At 33.0% G+C, this 26,754-nt stretch overlaps 1 protein-coding gene across 1 annotated transcript; it reads left to right on the top strand.

Moving 5' to 3' along the window:
• On the top strand, positions 1-26,754 carry LOC133195664 (adhesion G protein-coupled receptor B1-like). The gene is made up of 16 exons (XM_061331558.1): positions 1-70; positions 4,298-4,927; positions 7,289-7,576; positions 11,565-12,983; positions 19,093-19,224; positions 19,617-19,819; positions 20,670-20,810; positions 20,931-21,025; positions 22,480-22,639; positions 23,076-23,297; positions 23,414-23,453; positions 23,603-23,694; positions 23,797-23,921; positions 24,975-25,243; positions 25,351-25,423; positions 25,537-26,754. Exons 1-16 carry the CDS (start codon positions 16-18, stop codon positions 26,207-26,209), a joined length of 4,617 nt encoding a protein of 1,538 aa, XP_061187542.1. The 5' UTR covers positions 1-15; the 3' UTR covers positions 26,210-26,754.

Here is a 26,754-nt window from a genome sequence, read left to right as displayed (position 1 = left end):
CTCCACAACCGAGCCATGTTGACTTTCCTCAGCTTTTCCATCATAGCAGCACTTCTCCAAGATACTATAGGTGAGTACATTTCTCTCTTCCCTTCCCTTTATCTCCCCCGCCCTCTCTCTCTTATGATCCCACACACCTACAGATCGAAGTCAATGTATTCAAATTACTAACACAAAATCCTTTTTTTGAATATTTAACTTATTCCATAATATGTAGCTTTGTAGATAATTCTATTTTTAAAAAAATTCAGAGACAAAAGATGCGTGTGATAGAAATGGAAAACAAAAGATTTTCTTTCTTTTGCAAATTTCATAATATGCGTTTTTAATGCCGGCCTATTGTGTATTTGGGCGAGTCATGTTCTCTTACAATTTAAAACATCCTTACAAAGTTTTTGTAGACACGTGTAATATCAATGTATAATGTACACATGCGAATGTATAAATGTACCGAAAAACAAAACCAGAGGCATTTCAGAGAAAACCGGACGCATTTCAATAGTAAATTGATGACTGACGTCCCAGAAAAGTTTCGGAACTATTGGAGGGAAAAGGGGGTTCAGCCCCCCCCCCCCCGAATTCATGTGTTGTTAAAATTCTAATTGTTAAAATTTGACCCCTTTTGTTTGCTTGCTTCGAAATTAATGAGAAGTACTTTTTAAAAAATAAAATTCATATCAATCCCTCTCAGAAAATCTGTCATTCAAAGATTTGTAAAACTTAAAATATCTTTAACCTCTGATCCTGAATGGCCTTTAAATATCAAAATATACATGAAATGTAATCCTTTCTACATGTGAATTACAGTGAATCTAATTTTAAGAGATTATTCCCATGCTGTACATACATGCACTTAAAATGCTTTTGGCGATCTGCTGTTTTAATTCTGTATAAATATGTCTTCGAAAACAGACACATGCAGAGACCGAGGCTGTACCTGCTCTTGGTTTCATGTTTATCGCATGTTCCTGGATTTTTGAGTTTATCCATCTCGATGAAGTTTCTGTTTTTTCGTGGCCATCCATTTAAGCCTTCGGCCGTTGGAGTGTGTTTATCTTCTAAAGTCAGGCGTTGCCAATGTTTGCCCTGCTGAATCCCATGAAATGTTTGTAAAAACGAGATTCATCAAACTTTTTTGTCAGAGAATTGTTGCCCACTGCATTAACGCATACCAAGAGTGATAAAATTGCCCTGGAGTCTGTCAAAAACAGGCTTCTATGTGTTTGTACTGTTTATAATACACAATGATACGACGGTAGATAAACGACTCAATTTAACATATGTTTGTTTGCAAATTAATTGACAACAAAATAAGATTTGTACTTTTGTACTTGTGTAGGAAGGTTAAAATAATATATATATATATATATATATATATATATATATATATATATATATATATATATATATATATATATATATATATATATATATATATATATATATATATAATTGGTGTCTTGTGCCCTTTTCACCCGAGTCCCGCAGTGTGTGTATCTAAAGACGTAAAACGCTTTAAAAATCTTTATTTGTGCATGTTTATTTTATTTTGCTATTTTTTATTTAAACAAGTATATTTCAGCTTCAGTGATTTCGCCATATACAATGACATTGTAATTTCTCCAATGAAATACTTAGTTGTGTAAAATAAACACAAGAATTTTTGAGTAAAGAGAGATAACTCTGTAATCTTCGCATAATTTTTGGCGCAATTCTGTCACTTGACACTGCAACCGAACACGCGCGAAACGTGAGCACCGACACACTAAAGTTTCCAAAATACATACACACTTAGTGTTGATTACCCCTCATAATGAACAGAAAAAGGAAATATAAACTCGATCGGTATGCAAAATTGCTTTTAATTAATGACTAATCGACACCAGAGTCGAAATCAGTTTCAAACACCGCCGGTTTTAGCAGCCCTGGAAAACGATCCCACTCGTTTGAAGACATTATAGGCGCGTGTTTCTGTATACCTCTTCACATTAATAGCCCGGCCAAAAGCTCGAGGAAGATATAGTTTTAGATACAGAGGCAGATACGATCTCCTAGAATAATTGGAAACTGCAAGTGATATTTCAAACATTATCACTGCGCATCTAACTGGAATAGTTTAAATAATCTTTAAGCGTCCGAATTTTTTCTTTTGTTTTTGTTTTTCCTTGATAATCTTGTGCACAAATGTGAATGAATTTTTAGAATTGCATGGATTTATATTTGAATGAAGATATTAATCAATGTCTAATTACAACAAACTTATGCCAGATGGTTAAAATTCCTGGAAGTGAAATAGTTATAATTTTTTCGAAATGTTTGTGAAAATTATTGAAAAAATCTTGATATCACTTTTAACTTGGGTTAAAATATCAGAGAGTGACATTATTCATGATCACGAACATCACTTGGGGAATCGGACTTCAGAAATAAGTTTAAAATCCGGAAATAATTCACTCGCCCTATATGGTATTCTGGTTAATAGTCGATGGACCAGACCGGTTCCTGATACTTTTGTACCTCGTAAGTATTTATATGTAAAAATATGTAAGTGAAAGTTAAATTGAATTTGAAAAATCTCCAGTTGGAAAATTAATTTAAATGAAAATCTCCTGTAAATGAGATGTCTTATAAAATAGTCATTAAATTTAAGAAGAAAATAAATATAAATGTTCGATCTGCAATTAATCGCAAATTCTAAATGAAGGACCAGAAATAGCTTTCGATAAGAAGAATTAAAGAAAAACTCCATTTTCAAATATTGTTAATTCCCTTAATTCTTAATTTTCGTCATAGAACAAACGACCTCCCCTCGCAGCACTAAAGGAAAAAAAGATCATAATGATAATAATAATGACGATTAATAATTACAAAATCTGGTTAACTGCAATTGAGGATAACTTTTTAAAAGAATGTGCTGTACGGTGGCGGATCCAGGAATCTTGAAAAGGGAGGGGGGCCAAACCAGTTTGAAGTCAGGGTAAGGGCCCACGGCCACACACAAAAAATTGATTTATTAGATTTTATGTATATCTTGGACACAAAAGGGGGGCCCGGGTTCCCTCTAAATCCGCCAGTGCTATAAGTATACTTGTGTGAAGTAAATGCGACACATGTACATAAAAATGGGTAAAAAAGTTTTGTTATTGTTTATCTAAAATTCCCCGACACGTAATAATATAAATATTTCTATTTCTAATTGAACATTTTCTTTTAAAATAAATTTTACATGTATGGAAATGGAAAAATTATTAATTGTGGTTAAAAATATTTATTTCATTATATGCTGTGACCCCCCCCCCCCCCCGCCTTTGTTATAAGGAGACAAAATGGACAATTTATTTAGCAGTTCCTTACTCTCCACCGTTGCGGAGATCTATTTGGTAAACACATCCTCCCTCTAGGTACAAAATATTTGGATAAGTCGTTTGTTTGGTTTTATCAGCAGAATCTTAAACAAGGATGCACTATCCCCTATAAGTTTGTTTATTTGTAATATCAGACATGTCAGCTGCCCAAACTAACAGGTTACACGAAATCAGAAAAAAAACCTACGTCATTCATCTTTCCCATTTTATTTTGTTTGTTTAAGTGTTTGTTTAGCTTTTATTATTTTTTTTTGTTGCAGTCAATTATTAAATATCTATCTCAATATCTATCTCGATATGTAAGAAAAGAGAGACCAATTGTCTCGGATGAAATACACCTCTTTCCAATAATTCAATGGCTTTTAAAACACTTCAGAACGTGTAACTTCGTGCTGTGGCTTCCATGTTCAAAGAGGCACGTGTTGCAGAATTTTCTGTTGCATCGTTGAGCAAGTAAATAAAAACACGATTCTCTATAGTCACTACAAGTCTTTCAATAATTCCTTGATAAGCAGTAATTAAGGGTCCTCTTTGAACTCATTGATTATATTCTCAAAGACAGTTAACAAAAGATACAAGAATCGTGTACTTCTAGTTCCTTGAATGAAGTTTGGAAAAATAAAGGATGGAAATTACCAGGGTTATTATTTTTTTTTAATAAGTTGGAAGTATTAGGCTTTCATGAAGACTACAAGTTTAAAGTGATGAGCTAATTATAATTATCTCGAATAATTTTGTGTATGACCGAGAGCATTAAAAAATGCATTATCCTGCATGTCCAAATTAAGAATCAAAAATATTATATCTCTAAAGGAGAGCAGATAGTTATAATATTTTATATTGCACAAGTTGGTTGATCACTTTTAGGAAATAAAAGATTCACCTCCCAAGTTGTGTTAATCAAAAACTGAGCTGTTTTTTGTACATTTCAGCCCGACCAGAATTAGTGCTGGACGCCTTTCCTGCGCGGATCCACGAGAATTCCCCTCCAAACACTCTCGTACTTACAATAACCGCATATGACAATGCGACGGGTCAACCACTACAGAAACTGTCCATGGAAGACAATGAATTTACGAGATATTTCAAAATTACACCAACTGGAACCCTAAAATGGTACTTGTCAACCCGAAAGATAATGGACAAACCAGAAAACTACACTTTTGAATTCCGAGTTTTAGGATCGTATGGCGGAGTAGTAAGAGATACTGAGGTGAAAATTATCGTTTCATCAGAAAACCTTTACGCGCCATACTTTTCCAAGAGACTTTACAAGTTTGTGGCACTTCGGGATTCTCTTGACCATGACCTAAACACTCTTGGAGCTGTTTCTGCAACAGACAGGGACCTAAGGGGATATAATGCCATTTTCCGGTACTTTATATTTGAACCTGAAGCATCCAAGTATTTCAAAATTGATCCGGAAAATGGACAGATAGGAATAATATCTAATTTTCCAGATAATATGACTTCCATAGCTTTCAATGTTACAGCCATCGACTCAGGATCGCCAATAATGTCCTCGAGTTCCCAGGTGTACGTGGAAATCACAGACTTAGCACGTATGTAAAATCTTTTACTTATTTTTTCGTAAACTTTATTTAAGAGTTGGCAAAATTAATAGTTTAATGTGTCCGTGATACTTTTCTAGTTAATAATTTTGTCTTGTAACCGTGTCTTGATTAATCGTATATTTCGTTGTTGCAAACTATAAAATGAAACCAAAATGATATCAAATTGAAAATACGTGGCGTGAATTTTCTGATGTAAAATAATTGTTGTCAAATTTTCCCATTTCTACATTTGCAACCGAGACATCTGCAACAAAAATTGATGTCGATGTTTTATATAAAACACACAAAATACTTGATTATATATGTACGTGCGTTGAATAGTTTTGGAATGGTTGTATTCTTTACTTTGTAAAATATCAAATGACAGAAGCAGATTTCCTCCCTCAAAATTCCTGTTTGAATGTCAAAGAACTTTTCATCATAGTTCAAGTCAAAATTTAAAATATATATATATATATATGCAAGCTTTAATCTTCTCATGAAAAAATTAATATCATTTTTTGTTCTTAACAATGAAGTCTTCATTACTCACTTGTTTTGATATTAGTGACTAAGCTATTTCCCCTTTACTCGACCAACCAAGTTTCCTTATTTGGTAAAAACAACTCACGTGACAATAAAACATGTCAACTTCGTACGAGTTAACCAATTGCTTTTATCGCTGGAGGGTTCGACAGAAGAACAGAGAAAAGACAGTTGTCAAAATCAGTGCATGTTTATGATGAAATCAATTATTTCAGTGTACTTCCGACTCGTAAACTCGATTGTTAAAATGCATGTCTTTTTCAACATTCCAGAGACATATCATTGCGGTTTGTTTAACAAATAACTGGACATTTACAATGATTAAGTCTCTTGGTATCGATGAGTTTTATATACAGTCAAGTTAATCTTTTATTCACTAAGAATTTCAGTGTTCAAATATCAAGGCTGATATAAACTTACATCCGCAACTTTTATTAACATAGATTATTCATTTTTAAGCTGTCTTGACAATAAGTTACAAATTAGTTTCAGGAAGACAAGAAAATACATATATTTGTATCCCTAAACTAACGAGTATTATAATTATAATTTACAATCTATAGATAAAAAAGAATTCATGATAAATTATTAACTAAAAGAAGTATTCTCAGTATTAACAGATAAAACACGTAACCTATGATGATCATTTATACAAAGATTTACAAATAAACTAAAAAAAAATCTATGTGGAATATGAATGGTTCCTTGAAAGTTTCAGCAAGAATTTGGTAGGTCCCTATATTGAATACTGATAAAAAAAAAAGAGGCATTGTTGGTATTGATTCTTATCCATCTCCATGAACTACGTAAATACTGCGTTTGTCTGTCCAGTGCCTGTCCGTAATTAAAGATTCCAAATCTACGATCTGACATTATCTTTGGTAAATAATGGAAACCAATCAACGCGTCTTTATAAAACGATTTAGCTAGGACTTGGCATTTGAAAGCGGCAAGAAAAGGCCAGAACATAAAGTTAAATCCTAGTGGATTAGATTGTCCGTCAATCCATTTGTTGTTGGCATTTTAAAACTTCTCTTACTTTGCTAAAGCAAACTTCTTCGGAATCTCAGTTGATAAATCACCACGCAATTGATAATTGATCTTCGGAAATCAGAAAGATCGGAAAGACCAGCTGAATAGACCTCTACGGTCCGTTAGGTTGATAAATCAGTATGTTATTGATTATTGATCAATAAAGTAAAAGGGAGTTCCGAATGCTGAAAAAGAGCCCCCATCGAAACAGGTGCGACCGCTCGTGCTAAGTAGCCGAACACGCTTAGAAATATACAGGTAAAAACTCCGCACTCTAGAGTCGTCATCAAGATAAATGGTCACTCCAGGGCAGTGCACAATTTTATCTGTTCAGATGTGCGTGTGATGAATTTATGCCTTTCTTAGTGATTCTGTGATCTTTTTCGTCACTTTTTGTCCTTGCTATTTTTTCTCCATCTTTTCGTTTTTTCTGGATAAATATTTTGTGGTCCGTAGAAGTGTCATAATTTGTGTAGTTCAGTTTCGAGCTCTTCAAAATGAAGGGAATTGCTTTCTTTGAAGGAACAAATATGTTTAGAAATGACGGAAATGATTAATGATAAAAAAGGTTCCAATATTTTGGAGGATTGTACGCATTTCATAGAGGAAAAAAAAAGTGACGACAAAACTATTTCAGTAGCTGCGAGGATGAGATCGAGACCTTGATTTAAATACCTAAAAAAAGGGAGTGCGCGTGTGAAATCCTTAAATCGTGTCTTCAGAGTTTTAGTCCAAGTTTTTCCCCCAACATGGATGTGATCTCAGTTACTTTATCATTTTATTTCACTATAGCCCCTGAAATATTTTGCGTGTCCGTGGAAGGTACCACAGCTAGAATATGTTGGAAGGACAACACCAATGGGTCAGTGGTGGATCATTACCAGCTTCAGTTCGCCATTAACGGTCAGAATGTGACCAGTCACCCAGTGGGAATTGTGGGTAAGAGAGATGAAGTCTGTACCCAGGTCAGGGCCGGGAAACTGGAGGCCGGAAACCGTCTGAAATTTACTATTAAAGTCTTCAACAAAACACACTGGAGTCCCGAGAGTGTGGAACGATTCGTCAACATTACCAAGAACGGTAAGATTTAAACTTGACTTAGAATACAGTAAGTCTTTCACTTGAGCCTTTCATACGACTTATTACCATGAAACATGTTTTAATCTACTCAGAGATCATGCAGGCCATTTCAAATCATGCACTCTTTTAACTTTGTATCAGGTCTTTAGAATCTTTGGTAATGAACCAGTCAACAAGACTAAAAGTTATTCAGTTCATGTGCGCATTGCTCCTTTGCCGTAAAGAAGAACATTTGAAAATGTATTCATGCATCTTATTATATTATTACCATATAAAAAAAAAAAATTTTTTTAGTTAGATAGCAAGTTTCTAATATATCAAAATTTTGAAGTTTTAGATTGAGTTAAGTATTCAGTTCGTCCATTGTATGCGGACATGATTTAGAATGTAGACAACAATTTGATCAAGCCGCTTTTGATTTCTTTTTGAACATTTAAAGATAGAAACAGGAGGCTTTTGAAGGTTAATACTTTTCTTGTTTTTGGTAACCGGTCATGGATACTTTCTGGCAAACCGACATGAAAAATTGTGTAAACATTCCGGAATTACAGAGACTACACGAATCGGTCTCCGTCGCCTACCGGAAGTGAGAATTTCATATCTATCCAACCAAATAGATCGTTCATGACTTATTTGTCGATAAAAGATCATTCTTTCATGACTTTAAGCAATGTACTGATTAACAATCACATATCGCTAAAGCAAAATTGCTTCTCAAAAAATAAATGGAATCAGTTTGAATTGTATACCAACATTACAATGCATTTGCTCCAATCCAAACGCACTGCACCGATCTCAGAATTAAAGTTTCAGAAATCATTACTAATGAAGCCAAAATCTTTCCCCAATTTTTCTTTTCGTTAATCTAGATTTTGCACCTCAGCAGATTCTTACACATTTAAATCGATTTCTAGGCCCACCCACCTAACTTGTTCGCATTTTGCACGTAACTCAGCCATCAACCGGTATCCTACAGGTCGTTCCATAGTCACCGAGGTATTCAAAGGAAAGATTGTTTATTTTATGTTTTCTCAATGATAAATCTTTTTAAAAAAAAAAAAGTAAGGCTATTACCTTTACGGTGTCTTAACGTATGTTCACGGATATCAAGAGATAAAGTACCTTAATTATGCTTTTCAAATAGCAAAGCGCTATCTTTAATAAATTTTCAAAAAAAGATTCAACGTGTTATTTCATTAACGGCAACTTCAATTAAAAAAAAAGTGTTTAAAACTCTGCTAGCTGCCTACAGTAAAATATGTAATTTTGTATTTTGTTTTCGTCCAACAAGTGCTTATAAAAATGAAGAATTCGATTCAAGTGCAATACATCGTTCAAGAGTGTATTTCAGCCAGATATACAAGTATATGTACAGTGTTTTTCTCACTGTTAAAAGTGCTGCCATTTTGGACCGGTGCACTTCAACTATTCTTCAGAACGGTATAGAAAACATGGAAAAGCGGTGTTTTTATTACAAGTTATTTCATAAAACGGCAATAACCATTATTCAAGAGACATTAAAACGCTAAGGTGGCCACCGATCATTTGTCTTCAACCTGTATCGTAAGTAAAAGGGAAGGCAGGTTTGTACACAGCTCGAACCAGGAAAACCTCGTGTTACGTGTAGTTTCTCTTCATTGTGACAGGTCACTAAAACAAGTGCGTGAAAATTTTTCAAATTCTTTTATATTTATTAATTGGTACAAAAACATACTTGGAGAGTGCTGAGTTAATTATTTTTTTCAAGTTGAAACTTTCAGTTCAGATGTCGTTATTTTCAAATTGAGAGAAAAAAGTAAAAGACAATTTCCTCATGTCTGAAAAGAAGTTTATTAGAACATGACATGGTTGCATGGTCTAAAAATTCCGACATTAGACGAAAAATGTAACACTGATTGTACAACATTCACGGCTTTCAAATACATTACATTAACTTATTGATGGGCGAGGTTAATCACACCATACCCACTACCTGGAACTGATTCCGATTCAATCTTTCGATAGAAAACAGATCACTTCGTTTTCATCAATCGGCCAACAAATTGACGCAATTCAATTTCCTTCCTTGTTAAACACGTGGTAGATAATTGAATTATTTCTCGATTTACACAATATTTAGGGCAATATTTAACAGTTTGATGATGTTAGAGTATAGATACACACTGACGTTATTTCGTCTTCTTCGAAAGAATTGCTCTCAGCAGTAGCTTCGCATACAGATAGATAAAACCGGAAATTTTGCGAATCTAGCTGTTTCTCAACACATTAAAAAATACACTATAAAAAATGCCACACTTCCTAATTTCGGACAGTTACACCAAATACACGTGTCTTAGACCTTATAATGACATTGTATACATTATAGAACTGACCAGGTGTTCTTTTTATATATCTCATTCATCATGTATAATGATCATCACGTGTCAATGAATATGCATTTAGCTATACATGTAATTAACAAAGAGACAACAAATGCCAGAAAGACATTATTAAGAAAAGAGAAGAGCACACTGGTGTAAAACAAATAATATCTATATTTGGACCCTATGCGTTAGATAACTCTCATAGCAAGATAGACTTAAAATTTGTACAAAGCAAAAAATTATTAATCGATTAATAATATATGTTTTGGATAATACTCGGGTAGAAAACAAGGTCAATCACCCCCCCCCCCCCCCAAAAAAAAAGAAACAAACGAACGAACAAACGAATGAACAGTTACTTGCGAGTCTAATATTCATTCTGTGATAATGAACTACGAGTGTTCGATTCGAATCTGAATTATCGACGTTTACTTCCGGTCTTGCGTAATGAGGCGCTAATTCGCTTTCACTGAAAGTAGATTTAATTCTTGCATTAAAAGCAGAATAATTGTTTTAAAAATCCCAGACATATTTCATTGATGAAGATAGTTTTACAATCTAAATAATTTGTTGAATATGATAAATGAACTTTTCAAAATGCCAAAATTTTGTTTAGATGTCAATTAGAAAAGCCGACGTTTTGGCCATTTACATTTTAAACAAACAAAAAAAAAAAAACTAGTTATATATCCTAATCTACACTCTGACGAATTTCCTACTGAACAGTAGACATAAGTTGTTAATACGTATCTTGATATTTATACTGCAGATGAAAATTCAGGTAAGTTGAGATACTCTGTGTTGGACACTGGTGATATATATTTCATTACTTACATGTATATATCATGTAGTATTGTCTTTTGTCTTACAACTTGTTTTGTACTGTTACAGTAATAAATCCAATCATAGTAAATTATGTCTTCAATGTTTATCCACGTGTCCATTTTTAACACCATTTGTACATTGCTAAATATACGCTCACTAATGGTAGATTATAATGTACAGAAAGTTTTTGTGTACGATAAAAATAACAAATTGGGGCATACTCGTTGAAATTATTAGTTGTTTATCATATTCATGTTCAGTGATGTCAAAACGATTATATCTTTCAAAGTTTTTTTCTGTTAATGTAAAATCGCAAATTTGTTCTCATCTTCATATATTTTATGAAAATTCTACGAAAATACAGTCAAATCTCGTTATCTCGAACTAGATGGGACCAAGAAAAAACTTCGATATTCTTGGATTCGAGATATCAGGGGTAAAATATTTGAAGAATAAGTGGTTATGACTTCCAAATCACTTTGACATAACCATGATATTGGAGATACCAGCGTTCGAGATACCGAAGTTTAACTGTAGTGTATACTAGCTACTGAAAGCAAGACCTATTCACTTTTCACTATACTTTCGGTTGTTTCTGATAAATAATGATATGACGTAAGTTTAATTGTGGAAAATACTCTATGTACCTAGCATATATATACTTCATATTACATCTGTTTGACTGTTCTTTATGACGTCAGTATAGCTATCTCAGCGCCAAAGAATGACCAATCCATCGAAAAAACTGTAATACTATCACACTATTTTTTTTTTAAATTATAGTATTTGTATTTTTTAAGGGTTATATGGAGACTGTCCAAGGTTTAGCAACTGCAGTGTATTTCAGCCTTGCCAAAACAAAGGAGTTTGTTTGACCGAACCCGATCTGTCTTATAAATGTGACTGTGCAGATGGTTGGGCTGGGCGTAACTGTACGGAAGTAGATAAGTGTAACACGAACCCGTGCTTAAATAATGCTAAGTGTGAATTTGTATCCAGTAACAATTTTCGTTGTAATTGTCCCTCTCATTATTATGGAAATCTGTGTCAATTTCATGATAAGTGTGTTTCTAATCCGTGTTTGAACAGTGGAACTTGTTTTAAACAACCGAATGGAAGTTTTCATTGTCAGTGTCCAGAACACTTTACCGGTAGTTTATGTGAAACCGAAATTCTATGCTCACCAAATCCTTGTGAAAATGGAGGAACATGTACTTCCGCTTCCGGAAAGTTTTCTTGCAGTTGCCAGGATGAGTACATGGGCACAACGTGCAATATTCTTAATATCTGCAAATCCAACAACCCTTGTGAAAATGGGGTTTGTAGTATGTATTCTGATGGTACTTATAAATGTTCGTGTGATGAAGGTTTTACAGGAGTAAACTGCTCAGAGAGAGATGCCTGTCAGCAAAACCTTTGTGAGAACAATTCAACATGTTTGAGAAATGAAACAACGACACATTGTATGTGTTTGGATGGTTATTACGGGGATCTCTGTCAGCATTATGATAAATGTCAGAATAACCCCTGTGATAATGGCGGAACATGTAATTCGCTTTCAGATGGAAGCTTTGAATGTTTATGTGAAACAGGCTTCAGCGGAAAACTCTGTGACGAAGCAGATCCTTGTTCGTCTAATCCATGTCTGTATGACGGAACTTGTCAGAAGAAAGAGAATTCTACGTTCTCATGTGATTGTGTCACTGAGAAGTACGGCCCCATCTGTGAGCATACAGATGGATGCAAGCTTAACCTGTGTCAAAATAATGCCACGTGTAAGAACATCTCAACTAATGGTGCCATCAATTGTACGTGTAAAGACGGGTTCTTTGGTACCTTGTGTGACAGATTTAATCCCTGTGACTCCAGTCCATGTCAGAATTCCGGAATTTGTCAAAATCTCACCAACAATGGCTACGTCTGTCATTGCCACAGCGGCTGGACTGGAAGTCAATGCCAGTACAAAGACTTGTGCCTTGACAATCCTTGTCAAAACCATGGGTCGTGTCATCCGCAAAATGATTCCTTTCACTGCGACTGCAAACCCGACTTTTACGGAGAACGATGTACCAAATACCGATTTTGTACCGCGGGAAAACTGTGTAGAAATGGCGCCAACTGTGATTTACTGGATGTTGACGTTCGCCAGGTGAAGATTAACGGCAGTTCAGCTAACGTCACCAACTGGTACAATTGTAGGTGCCCTGACGGGTTTACAGGTATGATCTATGTGATCTACGAAGTATCTACGAACTAAATTAAGATCCCTGTTCTCTGTCGTAACTGATTAGTTTTCCAATTTATCTTTTTCATCTAAATCCATGAACAACTAACTTAGATTATATATATATATATATATATATATATATATATATATATATATATATATATATATATATATATATATATATATATATATATATATATATATATATATTATATATATAATTAGAGAATTTACTATTAACGAATTAATTAATTAAAAGTAGGAGAATTTTAAATGATATATTTGTTTATACAATAATGTATTACGTGTTTATATTTAACACTTGAGAGTTTTCCTACAAACCAAAAAGGGCATCTGAATGACCGTATTAAACCCCTAGAAATCGCGACAGTAATTACCTAGACAACACTAACAGAGTATATATCGAAACATTTGAGATCTGCTCTTTCATTTGGGTTTGTGTTTTATGTTGACCACAACACAATGTAAGAACAATAAATGTCAACTCAACTAAGAATTAGCTGTCCAAAACAAGGTTCCTCTCAACGTAATCATTTCCTGTATTGCTGTATGCTTTATTTAGTACTAGTTGTACTTATCTGAAACTTTAGTAGAAAACATTTCTCTTTGTTGAAGAGCTTGGGATCATTTCCAGGTCTCGGCATTTGTATGGTGAATTGTCCACTCTCTAAGCTATACGTTCTCATTTGATTAATTTGTTGTTGATATCCTTGGGTTGGTCTTAAACTAGAATGTTATCAATGTGGAAAATATTTTTATTGTTTATCATAATACACCGTCTACTTTACATGACTTAACACTAGAACATTTTTAAATTGGGATATGGAATTTGGTTTATTAAAATTTTTACAAGCTTATGTTGAGCAAATTATACATAAAAAGAATTCATCAGACACTTTTACACAAATGAATTACGCCCTGTCGAAGATAAGAAGGAAAGATGTCAAACCTCATTATTAATGACACCATCACATAGTTATATACTGTATATCTTTTTGGGCAAACAGTTGATATTTTCTTACAAGGTTTAAACCAGTAATTTATCTTGAACCCCTGAGATGTGAAATGTTAAGTTCATTCTAAGAGATAGAGACATCATAACATAAAACAGATCGCTCAAATGTTCAGAAAAATTTACAATGATCATTATGTATCATAGATATAGAGAGCTAAAATATACATAAAACTACAATTAATATTGTACACTGTTTGTAATAGAGAGCTACACTGTTTATGATGAAAAAACAGAGAGCTACACTGTTCATAACATACAACATAAAGCTACAATATTTATTGCATTAAACAGAGAACTACAATATTTATTACATTAAACAGAGAGCTACAATATTTTGTGTACATTAAACAGAGAGCTACAATGTTTATTACATTAAACAGAGAGCTACAATATTTAATTTCTTACATTAAATAGAGAGCTACATTGATCATTATATAAAACAATAATCTACAATATCTATGACATAAAACAGAGAGCTACAGTGTTGATTGCATAAAACGATGAGCTACAATATTTATTTCATAAAATAGAGAGCTTCAATGTTCATTACATAAAACAGAGAGCTACAATATTTATTACATAAAACAGAGAGCTACAATATTTATTACACAAAACAGAGAGCTACACTGTTCATTACGTACTACATTGAGCTATACTGTTTTGTATTACAATGGTCATTACATAAGGCGATGAAGCAACATTTAGTACATAAAACAGAGAGCTATTCAATGCAAAAAGGGGGCCACAGTGTTCAAAATATAAAGCAACAGTATCCGTTGCATAAAACAGAGAGCTATAATGTATAAAGTGTGATGTTAAATTGTCATTACATAATAAAGCCAAAATGTTTAATTCATATTTAAAAAGTATCACTCTACAACTGAGTACGTGTATTTCTGTCTGTAGGCATAGCTATTTAAGAAATCAAATTACCAATTAATTGGCTAAAATCTCGGAAGTATACAAATTCAGAAGATAAATATTGAAGATAAGATGACATGAACATCGGAAAAGGTGAAAGGAAGTATGTTAGATTAAATATGATTCCCTATCTCAATCTTGTCAATATAGACAGATAAACTGTATCAGACTTGTTAGGAGTTAATCAGTAAATTAACGATTAGGCCAAACAAAAAAATATGTGTGGTTCCGGTTACACTTCCAAAAAAATTAGGGTAGGTAGGTAGGGATTTTTTTTTTTTTTTTTTTTTTTTTTTTTTTTTTTTAACAAAATGTTTTTCTTAATTTTTCTAAATAATACCTATCACTGCTTTGCAAATGGCATTTAGATGTGATGTTATAATATACTAGTCAATATTGGTAGGGGACACCTACATGCTAGCTTGCTTTGGACTTAATACTATTAAACACTTGCACTATGTTTTGCAAGGAGGCCGTCATTGCTGAAACTAAAACTTAATCCGGAGCCATTGACGGAAATCGGGGCAAATTCCGGAAAAAATATGAAAATTGCCAAAAAAAAGTTTAGGGTCGGGGGTATAAAATAGGGAAGGTCGGGTAACCGGAACCACACATATTTTTTTATTTGGCCTTAGAGAGGAGATTTATTTTTTTTTTCCTTTAGACATACTTATTAATCAACATCCAAATCACTCAAAAACAGTATATGTTAGGAGGAAGTTCTAAGCTGATCAAGAGATTTGACCAAGTGTTATAACACTCTGTGGATATAAAGATATTTTCGCTGATAAGGTTTAGGCGGCAGGTTAATCTCATTTTATATGCCGATTGTGAGATTTGAAGAGGCACACAAAATATTGTCAGTGGAAAGATCAGCAAGGCTTTTTCTTCTTATAAAGTCTGGTATTTACTAATCATATTTTAATATTCATTCTTAAATGTATGACCCCTTCCCTCTTCCTTTATTTTCCCCTTTTTGTCTACTCCCTCGGAGTTTTCCCTTCGCTTTTGTTGCATTTGAAGACCGTATAAAAAACTGAAGAAAGTTCTGAACAACATTTAAATTTTACCTCAAAGACATGCAAGATTATAATCTAGGGACTTGATTCAGAAACGGGCTGATAATTTCTAGTCTTCAGATTGATTTAAATTCCTTTCCTTTTAATTAATGACTTTCTCCAGGATTGAAATCACCTAAAAGAAAAGAAAACAAATGTTTCTTGTGTAAAACATTATGCTTTGTTGAATATTTTCTTTACCTTGACAGCTTATAGTCATTAATTAATGCACAGGTTTCAGCAGCTCAACCCAGTTTTTGTTTACCTACTGACAAAACATAAGAAGAAAGTTAATTTGCAATTTATCATCTCTTCTATGTTTATTTTAAAAGAAAGAAGATTACTTTTTAGGAAAAGTGAAATTAACACATTTATACAAACTAGTAGATCACTTTGTAGTATAATCTTTTTAAGAAATAAATTTTAGATTAATGAAAAAAATTAGATATCCTTACTTAGTCGCTAGCTTTAGGATTTTTTTTTTAAAAATCTGAGTTGAGGCAATTTAAACAATAATTATAGGGAACATCAGAATCATATTCTTTACCTTTCAGATAAGATTTATTATTTGAAAAATTATCGACTTAAAATTTCTTTCTAACAGTCTAATTAAAGGTACTTTTTAATCACTTATTTTACACTTTTGCGACGATGTTTTATATTTTCAATCGGTCAAAAATAAGAAAATAAATAAATAATGCAAAACAGCTGGATGTTTATATTCTGATGAAATAAAACCTTATCTATTATTAATCTTAAGTTTATATCTAAAGTTGAAAGTTTCTTTTCTTTTTATCAATGAAAAATTAAAATTTCCTATACTTATATTGTCCTCTATCGAGCTATCTTGTTCTCTATATTCCATCAGCTTTCACCGACATACTTTCTGGTATTAAAGTACGCTCGTGCGGCTTCATGCATTGTTAATTGGTTAAAACTTATCGGAAAGATAAAGAATATAGATCCGATGTTCTCATTCTTAATTGACTTTTCATTCATATTGTAAACTCAGTTTTCATGTCGTGTGCATTCAAGAGATTTGCACTATAAAATAAAGAGCGAGAAAAGTACAGAAACTTCGCAAATGTGCAGTGGACTTCTCGTAAATGCTAGTATATGAATTAAATAAAAGAAATCAATAGAAAGGAATATATAATGTAAGATACTTAGGTATTTCCTTATTTTTTTTTTTTTTTACTTCTTTTACTTAATATAGACTTGGTTACAAAGAAAAGTTTGGAGAAAAAAAAAAGAAATTCGCAATAAGACGTAAATAAAACGTCTTATGTCATCTGAAAACTAATTTTATGACCTGTTCCTAAATCTTTTGCCGGAAGTAAAATTCATTAAAACGTTGAAAAGTGCAAACTTTATGAAGAATGCACTGAAAGAGACAGAACACACACTTTCTCTGGAGGGGTGAACTGTTGTACTCAGATACTTGCCTGAAGCATCCAAAAAACTCTTGCAAACTGTCACTCTGGGTGTTTATTTCAAAATTTAAACAATTTAAATCTAAACACTTTATCGAAATGTTTATCTCTAAGTCAGGCGCACTGATTACTCTTTTTTATCGAAGATAAAATTTAGATGAAATCCAAAGAAAGAAAACTTTTTAAAGATTTTATTTATTTACGTGCTTTATTTGATAAATTGTTTTACTTTGGGCAAATTAAACCTGATACATTTACCATATGTACTTAATGCAGAGTCAATCTGTATTTTGTTATAGACAGTCGTCTTTTGAAACGGAGATACAATCGGAGGATTGTAAACTGAACACTTAGAAGATCATGCAGTGACATTTTACAAATCAGAGAATATTTACATTTGCAAATGTTTTTCCTTATATAACACTATTTGAACAAGGCGTTTTTACACCTGTGTAAAACACGTTCGTCATGTGACCATAAAATGATTGTTTAGTCATAAACGATCCACGTAATTTCATAGTGACGTCATAAGTGATCTACGTGTTCAACACATTCAAGTTATACCGTTGAATTTTGAAAAAATAAGTCATTTATATGTTTAAAACTTTAGTACCTTACTATTTGTAATAAATCAGGCACAAATGTAAATATAAGTAATAAGGTATCATTTTAAAAGTTTTATCGGGATGTAAATACGGGTTGGCATGTGATCAAATCTACCATAAAGCCCTTCGGGCTTTATGGGATTTGATCACATGACCAACTCGTATTTACATCCCGATAAAACTTTTAAAATGATACCTTATTTCTTAATTAACATTTGTGCATATGACTAAATGTTACAAATATTGATTAAAAAAAAAATCAGTACAGCTTTCTTTTCAGTAGGCTAAGGGCTACTTTTAAAAATGCCCAATTATTATTTTTAAAAAAATGAATGTAATAAAGGCTTCGCAAAAAAATTCAATAGTAGCAATATTAGTTATTTAATGCAACTTTTAAGCAAATGTTATCTTCATTTTTTTTTCATGCTTTTCTGGATTGAATTAAATAACCCTCTTCACATGAAATTAGGACACGTTTTATTTCAAGCATAACTTGATTTTATTTTTCTTGTCACCAGAAACTGTACATGTTCATCGAAATTTTTATAAACGGCGACATGGTTATTCAGATGCCGCATTTCAGGCAGCCATACAAACATCAAGCATTGACCTTTAAGTCATGAAGGTCGTCTAATTTTGCGCTTGGAACTGCCTTTTAAACATTTCCTACATGGAGTATGAAGTGTTGAAAGACCACTGGCCTGTATTTACTAATGAGGAACACTTGATTTATCCAAAAATGTTAAGTTTAATTATCAAGTCTAAATTATGTAGAAAATATATTATGTTTGTTTATTTAAAGTTCTATGCACAAATACAGATTTTAAATCAAAATTTCAATCAAAATAATTTAAAAAAAAAAAAAAAAAAAAAACAAATGAAAATTCTTTAAGAAATAAAAGGTAAAAGAACAATAAACATTTTTTTTTTCAATTCGATACTCGTTACAAAGTTAAGAGGAATACTTGTAACTCTATTAGACGTCTATGATTTTAAACGCTTTGCATCTTTTTGCAAATTTAATGATTTTTTTTATATAAATTTACAGGTATTCATTGTGACCAAGTAGCCAGAGCGTGCGAGGGGGACCCATGTGGGTCTCGTGGAGTATGTCAAGAGCACGGTTCCGACCATGTCTGTTATTGTCTGGATGGGACCAAACGTCGGACATGTGTCAATGGTAAAATTATATACAAATTTATATAGAAATAAAATATATTCTTTAACAATATTTATATAAACAATAAAAAAAAACAAAAACAAACAAACGAAAAATTAAGGAGAAAGGGCCCTCTTGTAAGAGAGATAACTCATATACTGGTAAATTACTGAGTGTTTTCTTCAACAATGCTAGCTCACCTATAACAATGATTTGCCCCCACTTTGCCCTGTACGGTACACAAACATTGCTTGAATTTCATTATTTATACCCATTCTGTGTTAGAAAATAAATTGTCCTCGTTATTGGCAAATTACAATTTAGTGAGCGTAGACGATCTTATTAAATACAATATAGATAAAATTTTAATAAAAATGTAATATCTATGAATTGCGTTTTATTTTTTCAAACAGAATTCTGTCCCAAACAGGACACTGCATTCGACCGCACTGGTCGCCATCACTGGCCGAAGACATTGGCTGGAGTTGAAGTTTTCCTTGAGTGTCCACATGGTACACTCAACAACTCTCCCAATGGTTTTGCATCTCGGAAGTGCGAGACCGACTCTGAAGGAAGATATAGATGGCTACTTCCAAACACCAAAGATTGTGTTAAGGTATATTATCTTTCTTGAAGTATGTTTTATAATATAGTTACACAATGATATATTATTGTTAAAAATCAGTAGTAAAAACCCGGATATTATATGAAATATGAAACCGTTCCTGACAAATCTTGAAGTAAACGCTCATATTTAGAAAAAAAAACCCTTGAATTGGGATAAAATACAATCTAAAAAAAATCAGAATAAAATACAATCTAAGAAAAAAAATCAAAATAAACATGCGGAACACTGACTTGTTTAAAACTGTGTAACTTCTGAATTCGAATAAATGTACCTGAAATGTATGCAAAAATATTTTTAAAATTGATACTGGATGTTAACACAATATTAAGGTCAATGATGTTCTGACTTGCTTTATATTTAAACCTGCTGCACGTGATTAAAGATATAGTTACTTTGAAGTTTGACATTAAGCCAGGGATATCTGATATATTACCTCTTTAACAAAGAGTCAAAGCCGTTATTGCTTGAAAGGGAGGTAATTTCAAATGATGCATCGTAATTATGTCAACAAATTCATTTAACTGTCACTCAAAAAAAAAAAAAAAAAAAAAAAAAAAAAAAATCCAGCATTGGCATTTAATTACGTACTTCCACATAGTTATGTCTAATTGTTTATGCTCTAATTAAATACGTAACTGATAATGTATCACAAAATTTCAAAGCATATAACAAATTATGAATATGATAAATTGCATTAAACAAAACTCAACCTAATTCAGACTAAAGTGTGTTATAAGGGGGGGGGGGGGGGGGGTGTGAATGCATTGTATATGAACTAAAGCACCCATATTTTATTTCAATTGTTAAAATGTATTATTCGGTCTTTTTCGTCTTTTAGTTGTCTCCTGCAGAAGCTGACGTCAGACTCCATGACCTTGTGTCTTTTACAAAGGACGGTAAATCTCTCACATCAGAAAAGGTGGCCTCCGTCACTAATGACCTTGAAAATCTCGCAATGTTTGCCAATGAAAATGAAGGTGTAAGTGTGAAAAAAGATACTTATACCCAATAAGTGAAGTAAATTGAATAAAATTAATGTCAGAATTCTCTGAAATTTTAAAGTTCTTATAAATCTGACCATTTTAAATTTTTTTTTCAGATTGCAAAGGAGATGACGATTGTGATCAGTAACATTCTGGAGGCAAAAGAATCAGTTCTAATTGAAAGTGACCACAAAAATCACTCTAGTAAACGGTCAGACATATTGATTAAAAAGAATCCTAAAAATATTAATTGTCAGATCACAAAAAAATCTTTCATTGATTACGGAATAAAGTGTTTTTTTTTAAGGGGGAGGGGGTATTTATCTTACTTACTTTCTCAATCCACAAAATGTTGAGTCGGCAAGATTTAACAGAAAAACATTTCTTAGTCTTTTTATTTAACTCAACACATTTTCCAATTCATGTTAATATATTTAAAACCTAATACTTAGAACAAGACATAGAAAAAAAACTTCGATTGGTTATCAATTTTATAATGCTTTTGAAAAAAGAGATTTATTATTCAACTCGTGCACTTTCAACAAATTGACTACATTGACACCATATCCAACTATGGTCACAAAGTAACAGGGCACAATCGAACTGACCGCGTCAATGAAGTCTTTTTCTTGGTCATCTGTCAAAGTGGAAGTGACCAAGAGTAATCTATTTATAGACATGATTAATAGCCATCCAGAAAACGCAGGACGCAAAAAAATTCTTAAAAGCAAGTGTACAAGATCATTCGTACTTATTCTAATTAACTCAGAGACTTTTTAAACTCCAAAATAAATAAATAAATATAAACATTTATTATTGAAAAATGCTTGTAGTGTGAAGAATCGTCGGCCGGCGTCTTGGACATTTCAATGCCAGTTACAAATACATTTTACGTTTTCTATGTAGAAAAAATCCAATTTCGATTAGTAGTATAATACATAAGCGTTCATTATGTGTCTAAAATTGAACTAGTTTATCTCACCAAAAATCTTTAATTCTGGAAAGAATTTAAAATGAAATAATTCTTTAGCACTTCACTTCAGTTCTACAATCTATTACCCTCCGTGTCTGTCCTGTGAATACAATGTCAGTGACTGCACTAACTTCACCTATTTGACGCTTTCATTCTTATGTAATTGATCCAACATCTCTATAGACTCTCAAGACTGCGATTCATAAAAATAAGTACAGTTATTTGGGAAAAAAGAAGTTTATTACATCGCATTGGCACTTCCGCCCACCTGCAATAGATATGTAGATAGAATAAGCAGAAACAACACTTTCGTAGACGTTCTTGAAATTATTGCCTCTTCAAAAGCTCTCTAGTAATAAATTGTTTATTGCATTAGTATTTATTTATAAACCGTTTGAGAACATTTAGAACGTGTATATAGGTGAATGTTTATCTTGAATCTTAACTTTCTTTTAAAACATTTAGGTTTCTGTTCTGTTTATATAATTGTTTTAATCTATACAATATATTTAATTTAGAGAATTGTCTTATCATGCCTTGAATGATACAAAACCAAGTCTTTCATATAAAAACATAAAATAAAATGTTGTTGTAAAACGATGGAGTTTCTTACGAAATATCAAACTTATTGTTCTTTAAAAACATTGTAATTCCTTTTGAAATATATCAACGGTTAGATTTCCTGTTTTCAGATTGGTTGAATTGCTGACGGAGTACGCAGACGCAGTGATCACAGAAAACACTTCCTCTATAGCCACTGACAACATTAACTTACTAGTTGTCAACATTACTGACAAAGGGGATCAGGATTTCATCTACAAACCCACACTGACAGATAATAAAACAGAGGATGTAAGCCTACATACTTTAAGCTGCCAATGTTTACTTTAATTCCTCTTAATGTACTCATATAATCCTCATCTCTTTGCAAAGAATTATAAAGAACTGAAAGATGTTGAACATGGCTTGTTTTCTTTGGTTTGTTCCCAAAGACAGTTATGTTTTTGAGGGAGAAACTGTTGTGTACAGTGTCCATATACAAACTTGCTTCTTGTGAATTGATTCCATAGGTACATCGTATTCTAATTTGATAATCAAGTTATAATATACAAAATTTAAGAAAGTATATCACAGATTGAATTCTACTTATACTCCGATGTATGATATATATTGTAGATTTATACAATAATATTCTTACACCTCGAAAGGAATTGGTCAGTTGTATACCTAAATCACTTTAACGTTTCCTTTTTAAAACACCACGCTAAATTATTTTTAATTTGGACAGACGGGTGTAGTGCTGAATGTTCCAAAGGAAGTCATGAAAACGTCGGCCAAAGCCAGCATGAAACTTCAGATCATTACTTACCGAACCTCCGCTTTCTTCATACCGGAAATCCCTACTCCTGAAGAAATAGTTCTCAAGCAGAGAGTTTTGTCGGCGACCGTACAAGGAGTGAAAATTAAGAATCTTTCCAACCCAATCCACTACACGATTCCAAACATTGAGGTAGCTCTGTTTGAAATGATGTCATTTGATATCTCTTTTATCACATATATAAAAACTAAAGCTAAAAAAAATAAACAAACTAAAAACATTATTTTATATTTTCCTCCTTTTTATAGTCAGAGGCAAATCATACGTGCGTGTACTGGGAACAAAACAGTAAGCTATCCTTATCAATAGATACATTTTTTATGTCAATGATAAGTTAAAATATTTTGAAAAGTGAAAATTCCAATATAATGTTTATTACAAGCAAAACATCAAATGTAGTTACATGTATAAATTGAAATATTCCAATTCCTTCCTAGGATGGTCCACATATGGCGTCACCACGGTATCCACTGGAGGGAACGAAACTCATTGCCATACAACCCATCTCACTAGCTTTGCTGTTATGCTGGTAATATGATCAATATTTTTTTTCAAGATAACACCACTTTATATATCATAATGAGAAGTATGTATTTTATTTCGTTTAAACAAAATTCAATTTTAATCACAGGACCCTACTCCCACTAGCATGTTGTCTGACTCCCATGAAAGGGCTTTGACATACATCTCCTACATAGGCTGTGCTGTTTCCATCTTTGGCCTGGCCTTCACTATTGTAACCTACTCCATGTTCAGGTATGAGCTAGATTTTTGATGTTGTTTACCTCACACACTTCCCTCACAATCAATCATCTAAAAAGCAAGAAATTCCTCGAAATCACCTTGTCTGTAATTGAGTTAAATTACTAGTTTCAGGGCTCGGAAGAAAATAGCATTTTACTTGGAAACTGGTGTAATTTATACGATATATAAATGAACGTTATTAATTACCTGGTCATATTCATTCCAATATGCTGATGTACAAAGAGGGCTCAAGGGTTAATGGTCATGATTTAGCCTGATTTTGTTTGATCTAATTATCAATAACAATGATTACTTCCTTCTAAGTCCCCCCTTGTTCCTGTTCTAAGAGGTTTCAGACACCATATACATCTTCCCTGGCCAGTGCGTTTTTGTGTTTCACACATCACCTGTTCAGTAAACAAAGCAAAAAACACCCCTGTCTATTTATATGAGAGAATCAATCACATGATCTACGCTGTAGATCACAATAAACTTAAATCAGAACGCAATTCTTGACAATTTGATAAATTGATAATTAACCAGGCGATAACCGTGTAAATAGTTAATGTGTGAATTCAAAATGATGGAAATCTTGTTATTAATGCGAAGGGAATTTCCTAGAGTGTTATTGTACAGAAGATAATCCATAGATTCTGAAACAAACTTAATACTAGAAATATTACACAATTTTAATATTAAGAGATTTTATTATGTATGGATTTTCTCTGCTCATTGCCCTTAGGAAATAAAAATTGTATCCACTTCAAGAATTTCTATCTTATCCTCTTGGAGTGACAGTACGTGTTAATATAATTTTGCTTCACTGAAATAGGCATGCTTGCAAGTTTTATTGGCAATAATGTATGTTTTTCTTGTAAAAGTAAATTATGATTTATTTATCTCATATTCTGCAGTTAAGAACAAATTTCAGGAAACCAAATCACATAATATTATTTCTAAAGCATAACATAGTCACAGTCTTCAAATCGTGGTATATTAAAATATTTTCTGCAACAAAAAAGCAAACAAAATAAGCCTAAACCCTTAAACATAAAAATATTTCAGATCACTAAATAGGGAGAGGTCGGGAAAGATCCTGCTAAATATGTGCGTCTCTATGCTTCTTATGAATGCAACCTTCATTCTAATGGCGGAGACAACTAGATCTGATGGTATGGTTCTCTGCACAATAGCCGCCATATTGCTTCATTACTTCCTGTTGACGTCACTGATGTGGATGTGCACTGAGGCTGTCAACATGTACCAAGCTCTAATTAAAGTCTTCACCACTTACTCATCTTACTTCATCCTAAAACGATGTCTTGTCGCTTGGGGTAAATTTCACACCTTTTTCAGCGTGATATCCAGAAGAAAATTTCAATTGTTTCATGAAAAAGGATTCTCTTCTTTTTCTGATAAACCTGTGTTCTTTATTTAAAAGGTCTTCCATTGGTTGTTGTTGGTATTACAATGGGAATTAATAAACTTGACAATTACCAGACCAAGACTAACTTGTAAGTAATCCTAGTAGCCATGCTTTGCTTTTAACAGTTATTAATGCATGCCTATTTTCAAATCAAATTGCAACATTTTTCAGTGTCTTAAACAGACTTCCTCAATTTTGTAGTTGTTTCATTTCGCAAGCCAACACAATCGCCTTTTACGCTGCTCTGTTGGGCCCGGCCTGCGTCATCCTCGTCATCAACACCGTCGTTTTTACGCTTGTTGCTCGAGTCATCATGAAACCGAGGTTCAGAGGGAGTATTGGAAAGAATGAAAAAGAAAAAGTGTCACCTGCGCAGGTGCGCGGTGCCTTTACTGTCATGGTGCTGCTGGGAGTCACGTGGGTTTTCGGTCCAGTAGCAATTAATGAGTCTAAGATAGTGTTCAACTATTTATTTACAATACTGAACTCCTTACAGGGCTTTTTAATTTTTGTGTTCCGGTGCCTTCTAAATACAGAGGCCCGATCCGCATGGGTGCTTCTGATCAAAACCGGAACATTCAAGAGAAGGCGAGGTCCGATCGTATCGCAGCACGATACGTGTTCCAAGGGAGGTAACGAATCTCGAGGAAACATGGCGGACAGCACGGTTCACACTGGACGAACCACAATCCAAAACAGTAACGAGAATCTGAACATCACAAAGAATGGAGGAAAACATGAGAATGGTTTCCACTGGAAACACGGAAAGGCTGAGGGAAAACTGGGACATCGCAGTCCAGGATTAGGAAACGGAAAGCGCCATAGCGATGAGTATGAACTCAGAAAAGAATTCGATGACCTCACAAAGCTTTGAATGCTAGTAAACTTTGATGAACTCTTTCAGGGTACTTTGCTCCTAGCAAATAATGTTCAATACAGTATTGGACTGCTAAAGTGATCTGCTTGAGCGATCCACACTTGACTAAATGTGGAGTCAGATCCAAGTACATATGAACACATCACTGTTCACGTGTTTTCATGTCAGTCTTTGCTGGATTAGCACGGGGTTTTCCCTCCGGTGACTGCCGTGTACACATTATATATATTATATAAAATAACGTAAAATATTTCAAGAATAAAATTTTTGAAAGTGTCATTTCAAGCAATATATTATTAACTTCCTTTGGATTAATCTTTTGAAGAAATAAAATTCTTGATTTTGGAAGAAAAAAAAGAATTGTACTTAGTAGGGTATAGTACATACTGAACATCTATAACGTGTGTACGATTTATGTTAATTTACCAGTACTAGACAATCATTTCACAGCTACGTATAAGCTTTATTTCTTACATTTTGATTACTTAGCATTGTTAGTGAAATTTCATAAGAATTTTTTTCTCTCTCAAATTGTTTTTTAC

The sequence above is a fragment of the Saccostrea echinata genome, unplaced genomic scaffold, assembly GCF_033153115.1.
Source record: "Saccostrea echinata isolate AGI-Se365-2 ecotype Australia unplaced genomic scaffold, CSIRO_AGI_Sech_v1 ptg000029l, whole genome shotgun sequence".
Classification (NCBI taxonomy): Eukaryota; Metazoa; Mollusca; class Bivalvia; order Ostreida; family Ostreidae; genus Saccostrea; species Saccostrea echinata.
This window is presented reverse-complemented; position numbering and strand designations above follow the sequence as displayed.